A 19,427-nucleotide genomic window follows, 5' to 3' on the forward strand; every position below is an offset into this window, starting at 1 on the left:
TTATATTGAAAAAACCTTACATACATTTCACAAAGGTTTCTGTTAATAAAATACTTACGAATTTCAACCATAGATGTCGCCGACTAAGTAGCATGAGTTGATCTTTTCAATTAAAACATAAAAAACAACTTAAGTTGTGGTTAGTACAGTGCCATTTTCGTAAAATACTACCTCAAGGGCGCATAATGATGTATGTTACACAGTATATGAAGTGACAGGTCGTAAGCCCTTTAAATGCTTAGACTTCCATATTCTTCTTCATCTTTATTGAGATATCAAAAATTAATTTTTAACGACTTTATTAGAAAGTTAAAATTAAGAATGTTGTGTTGACATGGTTTTGCAAGTGAAGAGGTTAGTAAAACAAAAATATCAGGCGAATGTAATAGAAGCAGTGGAAGACTGAAGAAAATGTGGCATGATCAGGTCAGAATGATCGGCGGGTATGTATGGAGACATATACGAATGCAGAAGAGGCGAAAAATATTTGCCATGACCGTTTTCCTATTTTTGAAAACAGGAGGCCCCCTTAGGATTTTTTAAAAATAGTATTGCCAATTTTAAAATAATTATAAATAATAAGGATATGTTGAAAAAAATATATTTTAGACCATTATAATTTTTTTTGATTGGTCAGAATAACCGGCGGGTACGTATGCCCCTCATGCATGCATGAATGTGAAAGTGGCAAAGATTGTTTTCAAAGTCAGTGGTGTGGCGTTCTATTCTCTCTGCCTACCCATGAAGTCAGCGGTGTGAGGTCATACAGGGAAATAAAAAAAAACATTTTTAAAATAAATATTTATTTAACAATAAACTTTTCATAAAAAATACTTTACAAAAAATAATTATTTTACACAAATAAATAAGTAAGTCTACGTTTAAATACAATAGTATGGCAAATCATTATTCAATAAATAAATAAATAAATATTAAAAATAAAACTTTAAATTAAATAAATAAATAAATACTTACACGCTAAATTATAACTAGATTAAATTATTGTACACTGGGTAAAAAAATAAATAATTATTTGCGACATTCTGAGTACCATGTTTTTCCTTATAAATTAGTAAAATTCTTCTTAATGCTTCTCTCTGTTAACGATTTTTTATTAAATATAAAAAAATATTTATCGTGGATCTTTAAAAAATCGGGGATATTTAAAAATATATATAAATAGAATATTTAAAGCATATTTTTACCATTCTCACGATATTACTACAAATGCATAAAATATGTGTGTTTATTTATAATTCTATGTTTTAAAAGTGACCACGATACTATGGCGTTTTAATCGTCAATCAAAATAATTGAAAAGACCTCATTGTTTTAACCTTTCCGGGAGTATGGACATAAATGAACGTCGGTGCGAATTTTCCTTTAATTTCTCTTTAATTTACGTTTAAAGTGGTAAAAACAAATTCTGTTTCAATTCCAAGTATGCAAAGATATTCTCAATAGATGTCACTATGTGTTCAATATATTTGTACATTTTAAATAATTGATTTTCTTTAGTAAAAGCCCATTTAAAACGGCGCGTCTTAAGATGTAATTTTTGTATGAGCGGCGCTTCGTATGCGTCTTAAGACGCTTTTGGCAGTTAACCGGTTAAAAGAGTATCGACGTTAATGAACGTCGCAGTCCGTCTGTCAGTTAGTATGATGTAACTTGTATAGCAATGACATCTGTGCATATTATTGTGTAATTTTGTCATAATTGAAAAATATTTCTAAATGTTTTTTTTTTTTTTTTAATTATTTTAACATATTTTCTATCTTCATAATACATCGATTCAATGAGAAAAAAAATCTTTTTCATGTAAAAAGAATCCACTCCCCAGAGAAAGTCGGACAACAATTTTTATACTCCCGGAAAGCTTAAAAAAAAGATTTCTCATTCATTATTGGTACAAAATCATAATTTTAAATTTTTTATTGATGGATTTTACGTTGTTTAAAATTACATACATTTTGATTTTAGAATCGTTTTTTTGTAATATAAACATTAGACTAAAAAAAACTTAAAATCTAAAAATATTTCATTCTAAATAAATTATTTTGCATACTGAAACTTAGATTCAAATCGAGCATTATGTTTGTATTTGTTCTCTATTGGAGAACAATTCAAACAGTCTATTAAAAAAATAAACTAATTCATTTAAAAAATATATTTTCATATAAAATCATCCAGGATATCTGTTTGATGTCTCACTAATTTATTATCAAACTAGCTGTATCCGATCACGTGTCGCTGTGGCTCAGTCGAATTAAACGGTAAAGAAAGCACACATTTCTAATATGCTTAATTTCAATACAATATTTTATCAGCTGTCATGAAATGCAATTTTCGCTGTGAGCAATATTCAGTATTGCATGTGTTGCTGTTACGTTTGACAGATGGCGCTGCCATTGTTATGGCTAAAAAAAAAACATGTTTTTAACAGTCGCAGGCACATAAAAACAAGCGCGTATTGAAATGCAACATTATGACACAATTTCAAAGTAATCGGCGAATAACTTCAGGAGTTTTAAGATTTTGAACAAACGGACATTTAAATTTTTATGCTTTGTATTTTAAAAGCATTATTAATTTTGTGGTTTGGTAATATAACACATCTGCCTCTGTAGTGCAATGGTCAGCACACTGGGCTACCCTACTGGAGGTCCCGGATTCGATTCCCGGGGGGTGTCAAATAAATATAAGTGATTTTTTCACTCTAGTATTTTTTCAATATTACCCTGGACTGGTACTTGAAACAGAGGGCTGATCACATTTCCTTCATGTGTTAACGAGTTAATCAGGATAACACTGCATTTATATGATGCAGTGCCCTATGCACCATCGGGTGCGGATAAGGGTTTAATAAATAAATAAATTATAACACTCTTATCATTCATCTTTACTTTGTGTAATACTAACCGAAAATTGGTCTTCGTAAAATAAGAGAATTTGATTGGTATTTCACACAAAGTGAACAATGAATGATAAGGAGAGTGTTATTTATATGGATGATTTTCGAGTTTATTTTGCGTTGTTATGTATTACTCCTTGATTAGAGAGCCGTTTCGAATCCTAAGTTTCAGTATCTAATAATACAATAAATAAATAAATAATAGACTTAGTTCTTATAAATAAATATTCCATCTTTTGTTTAATTTATCCAGAATTTTGTTGACTAGGATAAATCTAAACCGATTTGTGAGCATTTTTGTAACTTGGTTAGAAATATTATGTATGTTGGGTCGAGTCATAAATAACCTGAGGTCGAATGTATTTGCTTAATGGGAATTTGCATGTTATTTATTGATTTGACGTTTAATTTGTAGAACTCCATTTTAATTTATGTGTTAATTTTAAATCAAACACAGATTTTTTGAGTCTACTAAGTTGTATTTTATTAACAAAAACACATAAAAAATTATATTGTGACAATTGTTTCGCCTTGTTAGGGCATTATCAAACGAATGTCATTCGTTTGATAATGCCCTAACAAGGCGAAACAATTGTCACAATATAATTTTTTATGTGTTTTTGTTACTAAAATACAACTTAGTAGACTCAAAAAATCTGTGTTTGGTTTAAAATTAATACATAAATTTGCATGTTGGCGAGTGAGTTCTTATCAGATTCCTGATAATGTATGGAGGTGAAGCATGAAGTTGGCAAAAGAAGGATGACAGCAGACTGAATGTTGAAATGCAATCACTCAAACGAATGTGTAGCTAAATGATGTGCGTGATAGGTGTTTGAATCATGAAATAAGAAAGGAATGCAAGGCTTGATATAAGCATTATCGATAAAATTAGGAAAGGTGTGTTAAGATGGTTTGGACATGTGGAACGAATGAGTGAGGAAAGAACGGTGAAGCAAATATATGTGGCGAATGTCGTTAGAAATAGAAGCAGAAGAAAGTTTGACATGATCAAGTATTTCAAGCACTTGAAAACGGTCAGGTCAGGAGTCCGAATGATCGGCGGGTATGTATGAAGAGATCCATGAATGTGAAAAGGCGAAGAATGTTTGCAAAGATAGAGTGGTGTGGCATTCTATTCTCTCTGCCTACCCCTGCGAGAAATAGCCCGATAGTTAGTTAATACATTTACCAAATTTACCTTAATTTGTGAATAAAACTAATAATTGATTTTTGTAGTTTTTTAACTATCGGTTTTGCGAAAATGTATTGCTTTAAATTTATGTATTGATTAAAAATGTCGATATTTTGCTATAATTGTGCTAGAACTTTAAGAAACTGCTAGAAGAAATCCATTTATATTTTTAAAATAAATTTAATAGTCCTTTGAATTATAAGCACGAACATAACATTATCATCCATGCTCTGGAATGGTTGAGCAAGGCATACCAAAATTCACCAAATTGTTGTACAACATATATCCTTTGAAAACTTGATGCAAAATTAATATATTAAAAGTTTTTTATGACTCAATCCTTCAAATAATTCACATTGACATTTAGTATCATGAATAATTATGTAATAGACATTTTACTAAGAATGAAGTCACCATACACTCATTGAGTTCAACAGAATTAAACAACTTTCCTGTGTATGCTAAAAATGACACTTTTTCTGTACATTTTTTAAAAGTTTTAACTTCAACGTTTTATAATTATTAATATAGCTATATCAATCAGAATGCATATGTTTGCTCAGTACATTTTAATAGCATTGTGTACTGTTTTTTTTTTCCCTTCAAACCGCGATATCATCGGTTTATAGAGAGTCGAATTCCGAAACGTCACTTCCCTAGAACAAAAGAGAAAATGTATCATTAAAATTGTTTTCCATTTAATATAAGTACGTAAAAATTTACATATTATTTCAGGCCTCTCTCCTAGAAATATATCGCTCACTCCTTTCAAGAACGTCATAAATCAAAAATCGTCAATTTCCAGTTGTGCATGTTTTCAGAATGCCCAGAAAATGTACTATATCCCAGCAAAAGAGGCATATTTTAAACTTAATATTTACCTGCTACAGGGCAGAAAGTGTTGTTTGTGCATTTTTAAGAAAAGGTATTGTTTAATTATTTTTTTTAAATGTACTAAATATTTTTCAAATGGAGAAAAAACCTTCGGGTTTTACCTAAAAAGATCTGTTTTACCTAAAAATGTTCTCCTGAAAAATCAAGGTTTTTGATTTATGACTTTCTTGAAAGGAGTGAGCGATATGTGAACTGATTCCGAATGAGTTTAATTGGAGAAAGCTAAAATTCTCAACTGAGGGCTGTCAGACTAAAATTGAATATCTATCGAATTACAATTAACATATTTTACAAAAATTAATGCGATATGGGTGTTCAATAATGGGCAGAATGGCAAACGTAACACAAGTATATAAAGTAATCACTTATGCCAGCCAAATGCCAGGTCGTAAGCCCTGGGGCGCTTAGACTTCCATCTTCTCTTGTATAAAAGTGATAGATACTTTGTCTGGTTAGGAATATATCGACGTGCCCTACGTAAAGTGCTCTAACTACATTTATGTCAATTTTGAGATATTTGGTGTATCAACTGATCGTTATCTACAAATATGAACAAACAAATAAATAATAAAACAAATTACGCCTAGTTTTCAGGCGTATAAGACGCTATCTACATCGAATTTTCGAAATGAACTGAACTTCTAAAATGCTAAGTACTTAATTTTGACTTTGAATTTTTAATACTAGTTTAGAATTTCAGATAAAACCGTTAATTAATGAAAAAAAATATGTTGAAAAAATCTTCTAAGCTCTTTCCTGTAAAGTAACAAATTTGCAGATAGAGTACTTTACGTAGGGGCTATCGATATCATCCGTAAGATGAATAATCCATTTAAAAATTACTTTAAAATAGAATACTAATTGAATATTTATTTTAAACTGGGATTTGCGCTAAACTTTAATGGACTTTCTTAGAATTAAGAAATTTAACTTATAATAAGCTCATAAGTTGATCATAAACCCGTTAAACTTAAAGATGTTCAAAAACCCAAAAAGTAAATAAAATTCATTATTTCTTTTACCATATCTGGTTTGTACAGGTGAACATGTGGCAGAAGGAATGTAGATCCTAAATCTCTTTCAGCCATCGTATTCGCTTCCTGTGGGATAAAATAAAGCAATTTATTGATTTATGTCAGGTAACATACTAAAACGCAATGTTAAAAAAGTAGAGGATTTGAAATTATTTATTGTATGTAGCAATAGATTTTGAAGGAGAAAATTGTATCGGGGGTACATGAATAGAAAGGGTTAGAATGAAAAGGTAAAAAATATGATTTTTAAAGGTATGTTTTGTTTCGATATGTGCGATGATACAGCAAACACCTTATGGTCGGAATCACAGGGAAGAGATGACAAGATTCGCGTGATGCAGGATGCGGAAATCCAGATTTTGGAGGCATGGAATCCGTGACAAGTCATAAGGACTCAATCACAAGAGGTGTAGTATATACTCGTTATCAGTAATGTAAGTAAGAGTAAAAATGTCATTTCACTGTATAAGCCTTGTACCGCGATAAGCAAGGTAAAAAATAATTGATACTCTAAAATTGAATTAATTGAGATAGATTAAAAAACAAAAGATGTTAGTTGTTAGATTATCAGGAGCTCAGGATATAAGGGTAATTTTTCAAATTTAAAAAGTAATCAATCACTCCAGTTTTTTGAATAATAAAAAGGTATTTCACCTATTCTGGTAATTAATATTTGATAACATACATTAGTAATTCTACCAGGGGCACATGAACTAAAAGGAGGTATTGCACCACCAAAAGAAATAATTGGGGGCGGTTTAATCATCTGGGGGGGGCGGAGTTTATTACTAATTTTATCAGGAGCACATGAAAACAGAGGAGGTACCTTTTACCTTCCAAAAATAAATATTGCCTTTTGGTTCAGCCCAGTAGACGTATTAGCCAATCAAAAGGAAGAATTTCTACCAGGAGAACATGAAATAGAAGGAGGTATTTCACCACCAAAAGAAATGATTGGGGGCGGGTTAATCTTCATGTGGGCGGAGTTATTGCTACCAGGAGCTCATGAAAACTGAGGAGATACCTTTTACAATTCAAAAATAAGTAGTGCCTTCCATTCAATCCAATGGTTCAATGGACCTTTAGTATATCAAATATATGAAATTCTACCAGGAGCACATGAAGTAAAAGGAGGTATTTCACAATGAAAAGAAATAATCTAAGGGCGGGGTAATTTTTTGGGGGCGGAGTTTTGATTACGGATTCTACCAGGATCACATAAAAACTGAGGAGGTGGGTACCTTTTACCTTTCAAAAATAAGCATTGCCTTTCCATTCAGTCCAGTAGGTGTTGTTAGTTAGTGAGTCAAATATACGAAATTATACCAGGAGCACATGAAGTAGAAGGAGGTATTATTTCATCATCAAAAGAAATAATCTTGGGGCGGGCTCATCTTTTAGGGGGCGGAGTTTTGACTACCAGGGGAACATGAATAAGGAGGTATTTTTATTTAAATAAAAAGATTGTCAACCCCTCCCCAAAAGGGAGTAGTTGATTTTGTTTAGAAATTTTGGCCAATTATAGGATAACATGAAAATAAGGAGGTAACTATTTAAAATATGCCCCCCCCCCATTAGTTTTTTTTTTATTTATTTATTTTTTAAATATAATTATTTTTGATAAATATTATTATGATGTAGTTAGATATTAATTAAAAAAAATAGGAACAATGGATGGATTTTTGGGAAGGTGATTTTTATACAGCAGACTGTCGATTTAATAGGTTCTATATAAAATGTACTTTTTAAAAATAGATTTTTCCAATAAAACCAGATATTGAATTTTCTCCATTGGACTAATGTAACAATGGACGTTTGAAACGAAATGTCATATGGTGCAAAAGTTTTCACATCATTATTAGACTACTACTACTACTACTACTACCATCACGCCGTTTCTACGCAGGGGTAGGCAGAGAACGCCACACTCTTCTGTCCTGACATACACTCCTCGCCTCCTTCACATACATCTAGTCATGCATGCCCTCCGATTACGCAGACTTTTGACACCGCCAGATTTTAGGTTCTGATTGATCTGATCGTGCCAAGTCTTTTTCGGTCGTCCTCATTCTGTTTTCCCTCTCACATTCGCCACATATATTTTCTTAGTCATTCTCTCGTTATCCATTCGCTCCACATGTCCATACCACCGTAAAGAACTCTTCCTAATCTTTTCAATTATTGTTAGACTGTTGTAAAATACATGTTACAATCATCCCCTCTATTCTTCTATACATACAAGTATTCATTACATAAAATGCAAGTAATTTAAATATATTTTAACAAACAAAATATTTATATGTGAGATTCTGTTTATAATATCATCTAAAATTGCTGAATAACGTCTTAATTTTATCATTCAATAATTCGGGAGTTACTTTGTGGTAATATCTAACAATTTATAATTAGAATTATTCAAAATACCAAACACCGTGTTTTATTTTTATGCTAAATGCATCAAAATACGTGTTACAATAGACTTTAAGAAATAGCGGTTTTTACCAAGAACTAAGAATATTAAAACAAAATTATCTAAGTTATACCGCACCTATTAAATCTAAAGTCTGCTGTATTTTTAAGGATAGTTCTAGTATACTAATTAAAGCAGACTTTGGTGCAGTTAGTGTTAAAAAGCTTTTTATTATTGAACAACATCTTTGTAGAATGTAACTGACATGTTGTGTATAGTGCGCTGAGGATTTGTTGGAACCAGTTGTGCTCCTCATCATCTTGGTAGCAGGCTTCACTAAAGTCCCGTCGAAGGAACGTGCTTCTGACATTGTCCTGGAACAGAATATTAACATGATTCCATGTTGAAGAATGTGAATTAAATAAAAAATAATAATTTAAAAATCATAGTACAGTCGAACTCGGTTATAACGAGGATGAAGGGACTGACTGAATTTGCTCGTTATAACCGTTCCTCGTTATATCCGAGAATAGGTTTTTCTTTAAAAGATACCTATCACATGAAGTGAGAATGATGAAAACATTTTATACACTTTCGCTTCTTTTTTTCTTTTTCGCGCCATATTCTATTTCATGAATAATTTCCGCCATTTCACGAGGTTTTGTTTTAACTGACCTGCTCTAGAATTGATCTGACATTCTCCACCTCGTCATGTTTATTATACAATACAATATACATAGCAAGCATAGAACATACAAAATATTGAAACTATCGAAAAAATCCCCGAAACAAGCATGACGTTCAAAAACTATAAAATAAGTTATTTATTGTAATAAAATAGGTCCCTACAGACATGACAAAGAATGCAACATGCAATTTAAACCCATATGCGTGAAACATTTCTTTTATTGTCGGTGACAACAACAATTTAGTACTTCGAGTCATACACGTAATCCGATCCCGTCGGCAACGGTCTAATTACCTGGTTGGATTTTATTGCTTAAGGTCGAAAATGTTTTAAAACATGCAAATATTTACAACATTAAAAAAAGGCGATCTCTTTTTGTTCGCTATAGCGAACAAAAAGGCTATAGCTCGGCTATAGCCGAGAAGTTGCTCATTATAACCGTGAATGTATGGAGAAAACTAGAAACCAAAATTTCAACGAATGTTTCCTTGTTATATCCGAGATCTCGCTATAACCGTGCTTGTAATAACCGAGTTCGACTGTAGTTTGAAAATGCTGTATAACAAGGCAAAACAATTGTCACAAAATTAAATTTTAATGTGTTTTTAACAATAAAATATAAGTTAGTAGACCCAAAAAATCAGTATTTGATTTTAATATACAAATTAATGCGTTGACTGCCACGGCTATTTTCAGAATTCCAATCTTAAAAGTCTATCTCATTTAATCTTATATTATTAAAAAATCTAATTATAGTACATAATTATATTTTCTGTTCATTTATTAATAATTTTTCTGTTCATGTAAGCCAGCATTGATTTTTGTTCTCTTCCCAGAAGTCATCTATCTATATTAGCACTGATATACTAAGAATTTTATCATAGCTGCACTTATATGGCAAGTAAACACAGTACGAGATAACTCGCAGTCGTCCTAGCAAAGAACGCAATCTACAAGTTATCTCATAGTTGGCAGTCAACGTGTTAAAATGGAGTTCTATAAATAATAAAATATAATTACGTAGATTAAAAAAATCGGTATTTGATTTTAATATTTGTTATATAAATTAAATTGGAGTTCTACAAATGAAATGCCAAACCCATAAATACTTCAGTTTGTCCTATCTTATGTACTGTATAAAAACTTTAATCATAAGTAATTTTAACCTCCAAAACAGTTAATCATTTGAAATAAATTTTCGTATACGGTTTTTGAATAACCAGCAATATGCCAAGCATTAAAATTGTAAGATTGTTTTTAGTTTATGTGATGAAGGATGTTTTTGACAGTTCTAATTTCATATTAAATCTATAAACTAATTAAAATATTAATGATTAGACTCACAGTTCACCAATTCTTCTCTCTGCATCCGTCCAATCATTAAGGTCCTCTTGGCTGGAGTATTAGAGTTGAAAAAAAAACAATACAAATATCGCATTTTCAGCAATTTAAATGTCATACTCATTGTTAACAAAAATAAAAAACTCTCGAAAGTTACTAAAATAACAAATAAGTCAATCAGATACAACTATTGAGTTTGCATTTGAAAAAATGACATTTTGGCAGCTGATTTCTAAGGCTTTCAAATATGTATTAAATTTCATGACCCACGTCGTCCATCTATGGAATAATAATTAAACTACAATTTTCAACACTGCATACTTAGGGCGTTTGTCCACTACACGGAATTACACATAATTTTACCGTCCGGCACGTCAGTTGGCGTTTTAAAACGACGATTTTACGATCGAATTTACGCGCAACGTGTTCACGCACCGATCAAGAGCTCTGATCCGAAGAAAAATGGACAAAAGCACAAGCCATTCGTCTTTTTAAAACGCTAACTGACGTGCCAGATAATAAAATTACACGGAATTGCGGGTAGTGGATAAGCGCCCTTAAATAACTCTAATTTCAGATTCCAAAGATTTTTATTTTTTATAGGCCACGTAGTCCATCTGTTGAGTAAACTTTGAACTATTATATATGATTGATATTAATATCATTAATTTAAAAACCTGCCAACAGGTGGCCAAAGTCCCGCGTATTTGAATTGTTTCATTTGAGATTTTTATAACCAGTAAACCTTTCAATTGAACGCGTTTTGTTAGTAATTAAAAAAATTAAATGATATAAACTCCTTGATCGTGGCTGACTTATACATCTAAGACACTATACAGTCACAGATGAATGATTTAGTGGTACATACTAATTTATTTCACCAGCACACTCAGATTGTGTTTGATTAAAACTCTCCTAGAAAACAGTCACTCACCTAGTAATACATATTTCGAATAAACCAAAGTCAAAGTACTAGCAATCTTTTACCGATAATCTTCCACCTTTTCCCAAATAATACCCAGCAACGCGGCTGGCTTGTTTGGAAGGTCAGTGTTTGAAGAATGACAATGGTTGGTGGTCTCTAAATGAGTGATGTGTCAGTTAGACAAGTTACCTGTAGGCCTTTCTGAGTGACTGCATGTCCAGGGTTCCCAGGTTGTGGGATTTGGTGATGGAAGAACAGTCATCTGGGATTTCCTTCCTCTCGGCTCTGCATTCTTCAGTGACTGTAGTGGATACCTTGAATCCGGCTGATACCAGCGCACCTAAGAGAAGATGATTCTTAGTATATATCTATTGTATATAATTCTTTTGTTATTTCTAAATGATGATGTTTGATCAAAAGTACTGCACCGTAAGGGTGTTATCTTTCATAATGCATTGTGTTATTATTGTTATCTCTCTGTGTCGTGGTTAGTACTTTGCGCTAGGTTGGAGTTAGGGTTATTCTATTTTTTTCTGTTCATCATTTGTTAGGATTGTGATAGGTTTATGTCAAGGAAAAAAAATTGTAGCTTGCGAAAGGGATCCGTAATAGAGTGTCAATGAATAATGATTGAGTGGAAATTGCGATGACTGAACATTTTCTGCAAAATTTCTTTGAACTATTCCGTGTCTATCTGCTGTGCTGGCTGGAGTTATAGATACGTCTGTGTATTGGCCAATGTCGAGTTGGAATCGGATCTAGCTGACTACCAGGGGTGTTAGTTGAAGTTTGCCGGTTTTTTCAATAAAGAAAACGCTTAATTCTCAGAGGAATCTCAATTTTTTTTTATTCAAAGTGTTGACCATCGGATTCCATACATTTTGCCTATCTTTGAGGCAAATCATGAATACCATTCCAAAAAAAAAAAAATCTCTTTCGAGGCAAACCATTCGACGAGCCATTTTTCGACTTTTTCAAAATTGGCGAAGCGCTGCTCTGCGAGTGAGTGTCCCATCGATGCGAAAAGGTGATAGTCGGACGGGGCAAGGTCTGGAGAATACGGCGGGTGCGATAATATTTCCCAATTCAATGCTTTAAGAGTGTTCTTCATCACTTTAGCTGTATGAGGCAGTGCGTGCGGCGGTGCGATTTTTGATTTGTCTCTCGTTCATTTGGTGTGGTACCCATTTTCCATACTTTTGGATCTTTCCCATGGCTTTTAAACATTGGAAAATTGCTCCTCGGGTCACATTAAGTGTTTGGGCCAGTTGTTGTTGCGATTGGGTTGGGTCTTCATCCAATAACGCCTGCAATTCCTCTTCTTCGAACTTTTTCGTTGCACCAGGATGCTCATTGTCTGTTAAATCGAAATCTCCACTTTTAAATTGACAAACCCATGTCTCACATGTTCTAATCACTGGAGCATGTTCACCATAAGTTTCTACCAGCAACCGATGAGCTTCAACTGCTTTTTTCTTTTGATGTAATAAGAAAAGCAACGAATGCCGCAAATGCGATTTACTTGGAACGAAACTCGACATATTCACTTAGGTAAACAACTATGACACTGTTATTTTGGCAGAATTTAACTTGTGTATTTTTGAAGGTTAATTTCCATAGAAAAATATGACAAAGATGCCAAATCATAGAAATGTATACATATCTCTAGCGACATCTATGAGTAAAATTGGCAAACTTCAACTAACACCCCTGCTAACTGAACTAACTAACAACTAATCCCTTTCACTACCTACACTGGGGCACTTCTAGAAACTTGGTGGTGGTTTTAAAAATTTCTATTTATTTATTTTGGCAGTGTCAGGCATTTTGAAAGCCATTAAATGTAAATTCACAGTAAAATTGAGATACAATTTTGTTTCACATTATCTTATGATTTTCGCTAATTAGTTCATTTAAAAAAAATACTTTGCAAGAGAGATATTTTGTGAAATCTAGGTGATTCTGTATCAGATCAGGGAATGCGGTTGCGACCTTTCAATGTATAAAAATTTACTTGTGAAAGGGATTTGTGGTGAAAACTGGTACATCTATGTCTGCTGTGCTGGTTGGGGTTGTACAGTACAGTAACAGACCACAAGGTCTACACAAAGAAGAAGAAGAAGAGATAGTTATTTGTTACACACGCTCCAAGATGTCAGGATTATAAACTAATCCTTGAAGCTTGAAGGCCATCGATTGCGAGGGAATGTTCCTTCTTGTTCTCAGGTTTGTGATTGACTTAAAAGGAACAATGATAGATTCTGCAAAGAGAAGTATCTGCACTACCTCATATTCAAATACTTAAGAAACTTCTTCTGTATTCGTTAAAACTCGGGGAGTATGTGGACTGTTTAATATGGACTGTATTATTTTACATACCTGTGGAGTACTTTTGGTGAGCAGATTTCATGCTGTAAGCGGACTCGTTGCTTTGCTTTCTCCCAGGAATCTGAAAGATGACAAATTAATCAACAAAATGTTTCATTCACCACTAGATAAATACTTTTGAACAAGCAGTGTTCGCGTGTTCCCATTTGTTTGCGTTACAAAAGATAAACAACTGAACTGAGTTCGTCAGTAGCCACTTTCGCTTTTGATTTTTATTGGAATTTATCAGAAATTCTTTGATAAATAACCAAATTTTACCATTTTGTTATTTTTTTGAAAAAATATTTACTATTATAGTTAGACTTTTTTTTTTTTTTATCACATAATTTTTTTAATATCACGTAAAGTTCGGAGGGCATGTATGACTAGATGTATGGATGTGAAGGAGGCAAGGGGTGTATGTCAGGACAGAAGAGTGTGGCGTTCCATCCTTTCTGCCTACCCCTGCGGTGAAACGGCGTGATGGTAGTAGTAGTAGTAGTAGTACGTAAAGTTTTTTTTAAACATTTTTTATTGCTTCTGTTTGGTTTTTTGAACTGGACTACTTTAAATTATGCAAAAACTATAAAAAATAAAATTTGTCAGACTTTGTTTTAACAGGATTTGTGAACACATCATTTATCGTCTGTATTTCTGTGGTTTATTTTGGTGTTGCTTGTTGTAGACCAAGAAAGGTCACTAGTGTTTAGTAATGACTTTTATCTTACATGATCATTGTTGCCCATTCCGTCCAGGTAGTTGAGAAGTTTAGATTCGTTGTTCATCTCGCCATTTGAAGACTTCCGCCTTCCTCCATTATTTTCCCTGTAAAACATCAATATTATTAGCTACACTGGGAGTGCACAACGGAGCTCTGGTGCCAACCCTGATGAATGGGAGAGAAGCATGGAGCGTCGGCGAAAGAAGCACGAGATCAGACTGAATCCAGTCAAATAAATATATGTAGATGAGATATAATGAGATGGTTTGGGCATGTGGAATGAATGAGTAAAGAATGAACGGTAAAAGAAATTTATGAGGTAAATGTGGTTGGTAATAGAAGCAGGTCGTGGTCCGGTCAGGAATCGGAATAATCGGAGAGTATGTATGAAGAGATGGATGAATGTGGAAGAGGCGAAGACTGTTTACAAAGACAGATTGGTGTGGCATTTTATTCTCACCTTATACAAACCCGCCGATTATTCCAACACCTGACCTGACCACTTATTAAGTATTTTAAATACTTGATCATGCCAAGTTTTCCTCATTCTATTACCAACCGAATTCGCTTCATTAATTTGTTTTACTATTCTTTCTTCACTCATTCAATTCACATGCCCAAGCCATCTCAACACACCTTTCCTAATTTTAAAATTAAATGCCATGTAAAATATGAAAATAAACAAATATATCATATCTACAGTAAGCACTGGTTTATTAGGAGTGAATGACCATGAAAGAGGTCTATCAAACTGCTGGATGTTGATTTAAATGAAGAAAATTCAAACCTGTGATCCGGTAAAGGCCCCGCTGAAGGTGTGGGGCAATACTTGGCTCTTGGTATCATTAGAGTGAATGGTTTTCCCTTATCCTGGTTCTCTTGCACGGAATGTCTCTTGGACGACCTTTGACTGATCTGGGATACTTTCTGTATGACAAAAACACATTGTAAGTACATTTTTAACTAATTATGCAGTGGCGTGGCAAATGTACAATTGTATACGCCTTTAAAAATATGGACTAATTTGTGAGAATTTGATTACTTGTTCAATTTTTATTTGATTTTGAATTGATTATTATGTATTCATGTGAATAATATTTATTAAGATTATAAATAAGCACATAAATGTAATCGAGATGAACAAATATACGCACTTCATATACTCATATATACTCGTTTGCATTCATATTTAGTATTTATGTTTACAACATTAAAATATTTATACAGATAAAGAATTTCGAGGCTAAAGTTTTCCCAGCGTGAGTAAACACTAGAATGGTATATAAAGGGTGGGGCAACAATTTCTGGAGTGCTCAGTATTATTTCGATTCAAGAAACAAGACGTGCTTCAACTCAATTGACGGCAACTTTAAAAATTCACTATGTCGATATTGGCGCCGCCTTTGCTCTTTTCACCCTTATAAATTGGCAAAATAAATATTCATTTCTGTATGCGCTTTTCCGTGTTCCTCATCAGAAACTTCCAGCGCCATTAGTTGTAACAACCGTAAAGGCTTTTTGATGGATCTAAAGCCGCCCAGGATTATGTGACAAAAAACGCCATTAATGTACAATTGAAATCAAATAATTACCTTAGCTGGGATGTATGGGAGTGATACATTGTGGATACTGCTTCCTTCTCCGCCAGAGTCATTCCCTCTTTCTTGAATGAGCGCTCTCTTGTCTAGAGTTGGGAAGTGCTTGGATGACTGCACTCCTCCCTGACCAAACAAAAACACATTTAGTATGTTATACAATGTCACCAAATGAGATGACTGATATGCAGTAAAGACAGTTTATTATAAATTGCTCAAGTTTTTGATGTCAAATAATCAAATTTATTAGGAGATGGAAATACGCAACACACAACCAAATTAGTGCACTGATTGGCGTGATTAGCTTTTATGAAGAAATCCAAAAACCGAATCAAGTGAAAACTTATTTTAAAGAAGCCGTTACTTGATGCGGGTTTTACTTTTGATCGCCCATGTCAACAATATTCTTATTCATCTAATATTTGTTCTTTAGGTGAAGCATATGCCCAGTATATGTCGTCTCCAAGCCACCCTGTGATGCGCCATTTCCTTGACTTCCTTCCGGAAATAAAGATAGATGATAACTGTCGACTGACTGCTTTCACATTGTCAATTGCCAATGGATAAGTAAGGTTAGATTAGATTATGCTCCACATAGGGAGCGGATATGGTTTAATAATAATGAATAGTTTAGGTTATCTTAAGTTGAGCTAAGTTTGATCAGTAAGCAAACATAATCTAACCAGTAAGATGAACCAAATGAAGGAATTGAAAGTGAAGAACGGCTTGTCGTTCACCAAGTGTCTTAGGAATATTCCTTAAGACCAATGTTAAGGAATACGATGAGGAGGATTTTTCTTACCTGGTGTGGAGTGAGGCAGGTGTTCATGATGGGGTTAGGATGAGCCCTTCTCTTCCTGGCACATCCGAGGATGCAGCACATCACCAGGACCAAAAGCAGCAGCGCTCCCAAGGTAGACAGCGATATCAGAATTACTGCAGACAATAAATCAATTTGTATACCTTCTTTATTCTTCTTCTTCTAACCTTTATTCGCAGACTGCAGCTGGAGGCGCACTGCGAGCCTGGGTGAGGACCTATCCGATATTGGATCCTTGTAAGTTCATAAGGAACTCTCACGATAGGTATCATACATGATAAAAATAGTGAAGGACATTGGTACCATAAACCAATCTAGGACACAAAATGCCGAAGCCTCTTCTAGTGGAACAGAAGGCCTGCTGACGAAAGTCAACAGTCCGCCTTCTCCTGAAGAGTTTTACGTAGTTTTCTCCCAGAAATGAGCAAATGCTGACAAGTTCCTGATTGGCCCACAATATATTATCCCTACTGTTCCCAACACAGATTAAAATAAAACAAGTTTTTAGCTAGAAGAAACGAAAATCCATTAATTGACCTATAAACTTTGTATATAATAAGTAAGGTAAATGAATAAATGCAACGCTCATCTAAAAAAAACATTCTTCGCACCCAATGGTGTATAGGGCACTGCGTCGCACATCACAATATTTTCGACAGATCGTAATTCTAACAGAGTTACTCAAGCGGTTGTCAAAACTATTGCATATATACAACTTCCAAGAATACATGCAATATTCTTCTCCAACCATACTCCAACCAGAGGTTTGTGTTAGGTTTGTTTTGATTGATGTTTTTCTGTGTTTTAGATCTTGTGGTCCATGTACGTTTCCAATATGTACTGAGCATTTTGCAAAATCGGTGGAAGTTGCACATTGTCTCTTTAAAGGTGGAGACTGACCGGAGCATTTGGTCGTAACGTAGCACGTTACGATGCGAGCATTCAGGCAGTCAGTACACTGAGCCGAGTGCTCCATCCATAGTTTCGGATGCTCGCCGCGAGCGATGTTATGACATTATGTTACGACGAAATGTTCCGATAGTCTCTACCTTAAGACAAAATTTAGTTGATATTACCTTTGAGATTGACGTGACAAGTGTCGCCTGCGTACCACTGGAAGCATTCACAGAGAACAGAGTCGTCTCTGTTGTAGCAAGTCCCGTGGTAGTGGCATTTCTCACAGCCAACTGCTTCGGCTAAAATTAACAGGTTTTACAATTATTTTATTCAAAATAAAAAAGATTGTGTATGCATTATTTGCAAAAATACTTTGATTGGAACTCAGTTATAATCCAGCAGTTGTCCAAAGTGGTTGTTGTGAGGGACAAGGAAATACCTGAACACATCCTTCCCGGATAGAGTGGGTTAGGGCTGAGGTCAGCGTAGCCTTCGCGACAGCTGCAGGTGTATGAAGCGCGCAGGTTGAAGCACTCCGCATGCTCTGAGCAATCGTGGAACTGAACGCTCTCACACTCGTTGAAATCTACAAAGACAATCACAAATAACATGTAACATAAAATGTAAATAATGGACCACTGAACTAACCTGAATGGATTTGACGCAAATAACATGTAACTTTGTAAATTATGGACCACTGAACTAACCTGGGTGAATTTGACTCAAATAATATGTAACTTTGTAAATAATGGACCACTGAACTAACCTGAGTGGATTTGACACAAACAACATGTAACTTTGTAAATCATGGACCACTAAACTAACTGGATGGATTTAAATTAAAATTTTAATTTTTAAAATTTTTTAAATAATTTCTTTAGTTAATTTATATAAAATTAAATACAAACGAATTTTTTACACTTAATTTACATCATATATATATATATATATATATATATATATATATATATATATATATATATATATATATATATATATATATATTTACATCTTCATACAGTAAACAAAACATTTATTTTTAAATTCCTTTAGACTCTTTTCATTCTTCAAACTTTCAGACATCTCATCATACATTTTCAAACCCAATTATACAATTTTCCCCGTTATACATTATACAATTTTGCGACTTTTTTTTCTAAAATGGCAGTCTTATTTTATCCTTATTTCTAGTACTATGTTAATGAAAATTTTCGTTTAAAACTATTTTACCCTTAAGTAATTTATCGTTAAAAAATAAAATTTGACACAAATAAAATGAAATATTGTAAATAATGGACCGCTGAACTAACCTGCATGGATTTGACATAAATAACATGTTACTTTGTAAATAATGGATTACTGAACTAACTGGATGTAATTGACAAGAATATAAATTACTGGTACTTAACTACATTCTATAATGTGTAAAATAATTATCTTTGTTTAGCTTACCGCCTACTTCAAGTTTGTCCACTAATTCGCCCGCTGCGAAGACGTCTGTTCCTCCCAAGCTATAGTTGTTGGTTCTCAGATACTTCTCCATTACTTCCTTCAATCTAGTTTCATGAGCATTGTCAGAGAGCTGGAAGAATAGAAAATCATAAACCATTTATAAAAATATTGATT

At 33.5% G+C, this 19,427-nt stretch overlaps 1 protein-coding gene across 1 annotated transcript in view; it reads right to left on the reverse strand.

The window, feature by feature from the left end:
- Nucleotides 1-3,513: 3,513 nt before the first annotated feature.
- The window catches only part of LOC148305030 (uncharacterized), a 166,522-nt gene continuing 150,608 nt past the window's right edge, over nt 3,514-19,427 (reverse strand). The window contains exons 9-21 of the mRNA XM_088267336.1: nt 19,254-19,383; nt 18,241-18,387; nt 17,981-18,100; nt 16,887-17,020; nt 16,082-16,210; nt 15,277-15,416; nt 14,497-14,593; nt 13,781-13,850; nt 11,591-11,741; nt 10,480-10,530; nt 8,713-8,821; nt 6,026-6,103; nt 3,514-4,765 (exon numbers count right to left, since the gene is read on the reverse strand). Of these exons, the coding sequence (XP_088123462.1) occupies nt 4,733-4,765; nt 6,026-6,103; nt 8,713-8,821; nt 10,480-10,530; nt 11,591-11,741; nt 13,781-13,850; nt 14,497-14,593; nt 15,277-15,416; nt 16,082-16,210; nt 16,887-17,020; nt 17,981-18,100; nt 18,241-18,387; nt 19,254-19,383 (1,389 nt within the window). The 3' untranslated portion in view covers nt 3,514-4,732. The remainder of the gene's footprint in view (nt 4,766-6,025; nt 6,104-8,712; nt 8,822-10,479; nt 10,531-11,590; nt 11,742-13,780; nt 13,851-14,496; nt 14,594-15,276; nt 15,417-16,081; nt 16,211-16,886; nt 17,021-17,980; nt 18,101-18,240; nt 18,388-19,253; nt 19,384-19,427) is intronic.

This window comes from Brachycentrus maculatus, unplaced genomic scaffold, assembly GCF_059751285.1.
Source record: "Brachycentrus maculatus isolate JH-2025_06_01 unplaced genomic scaffold, ASM5975128v1 h1tg000293l, whole genome shotgun sequence".
In the NCBI taxonomy this organism is placed as follows: domain Eukaryota; kingdom Metazoa; phylum Arthropoda; class Insecta; order Trichoptera; family Brachycentridae; genus Brachycentrus; species Brachycentrus maculatus.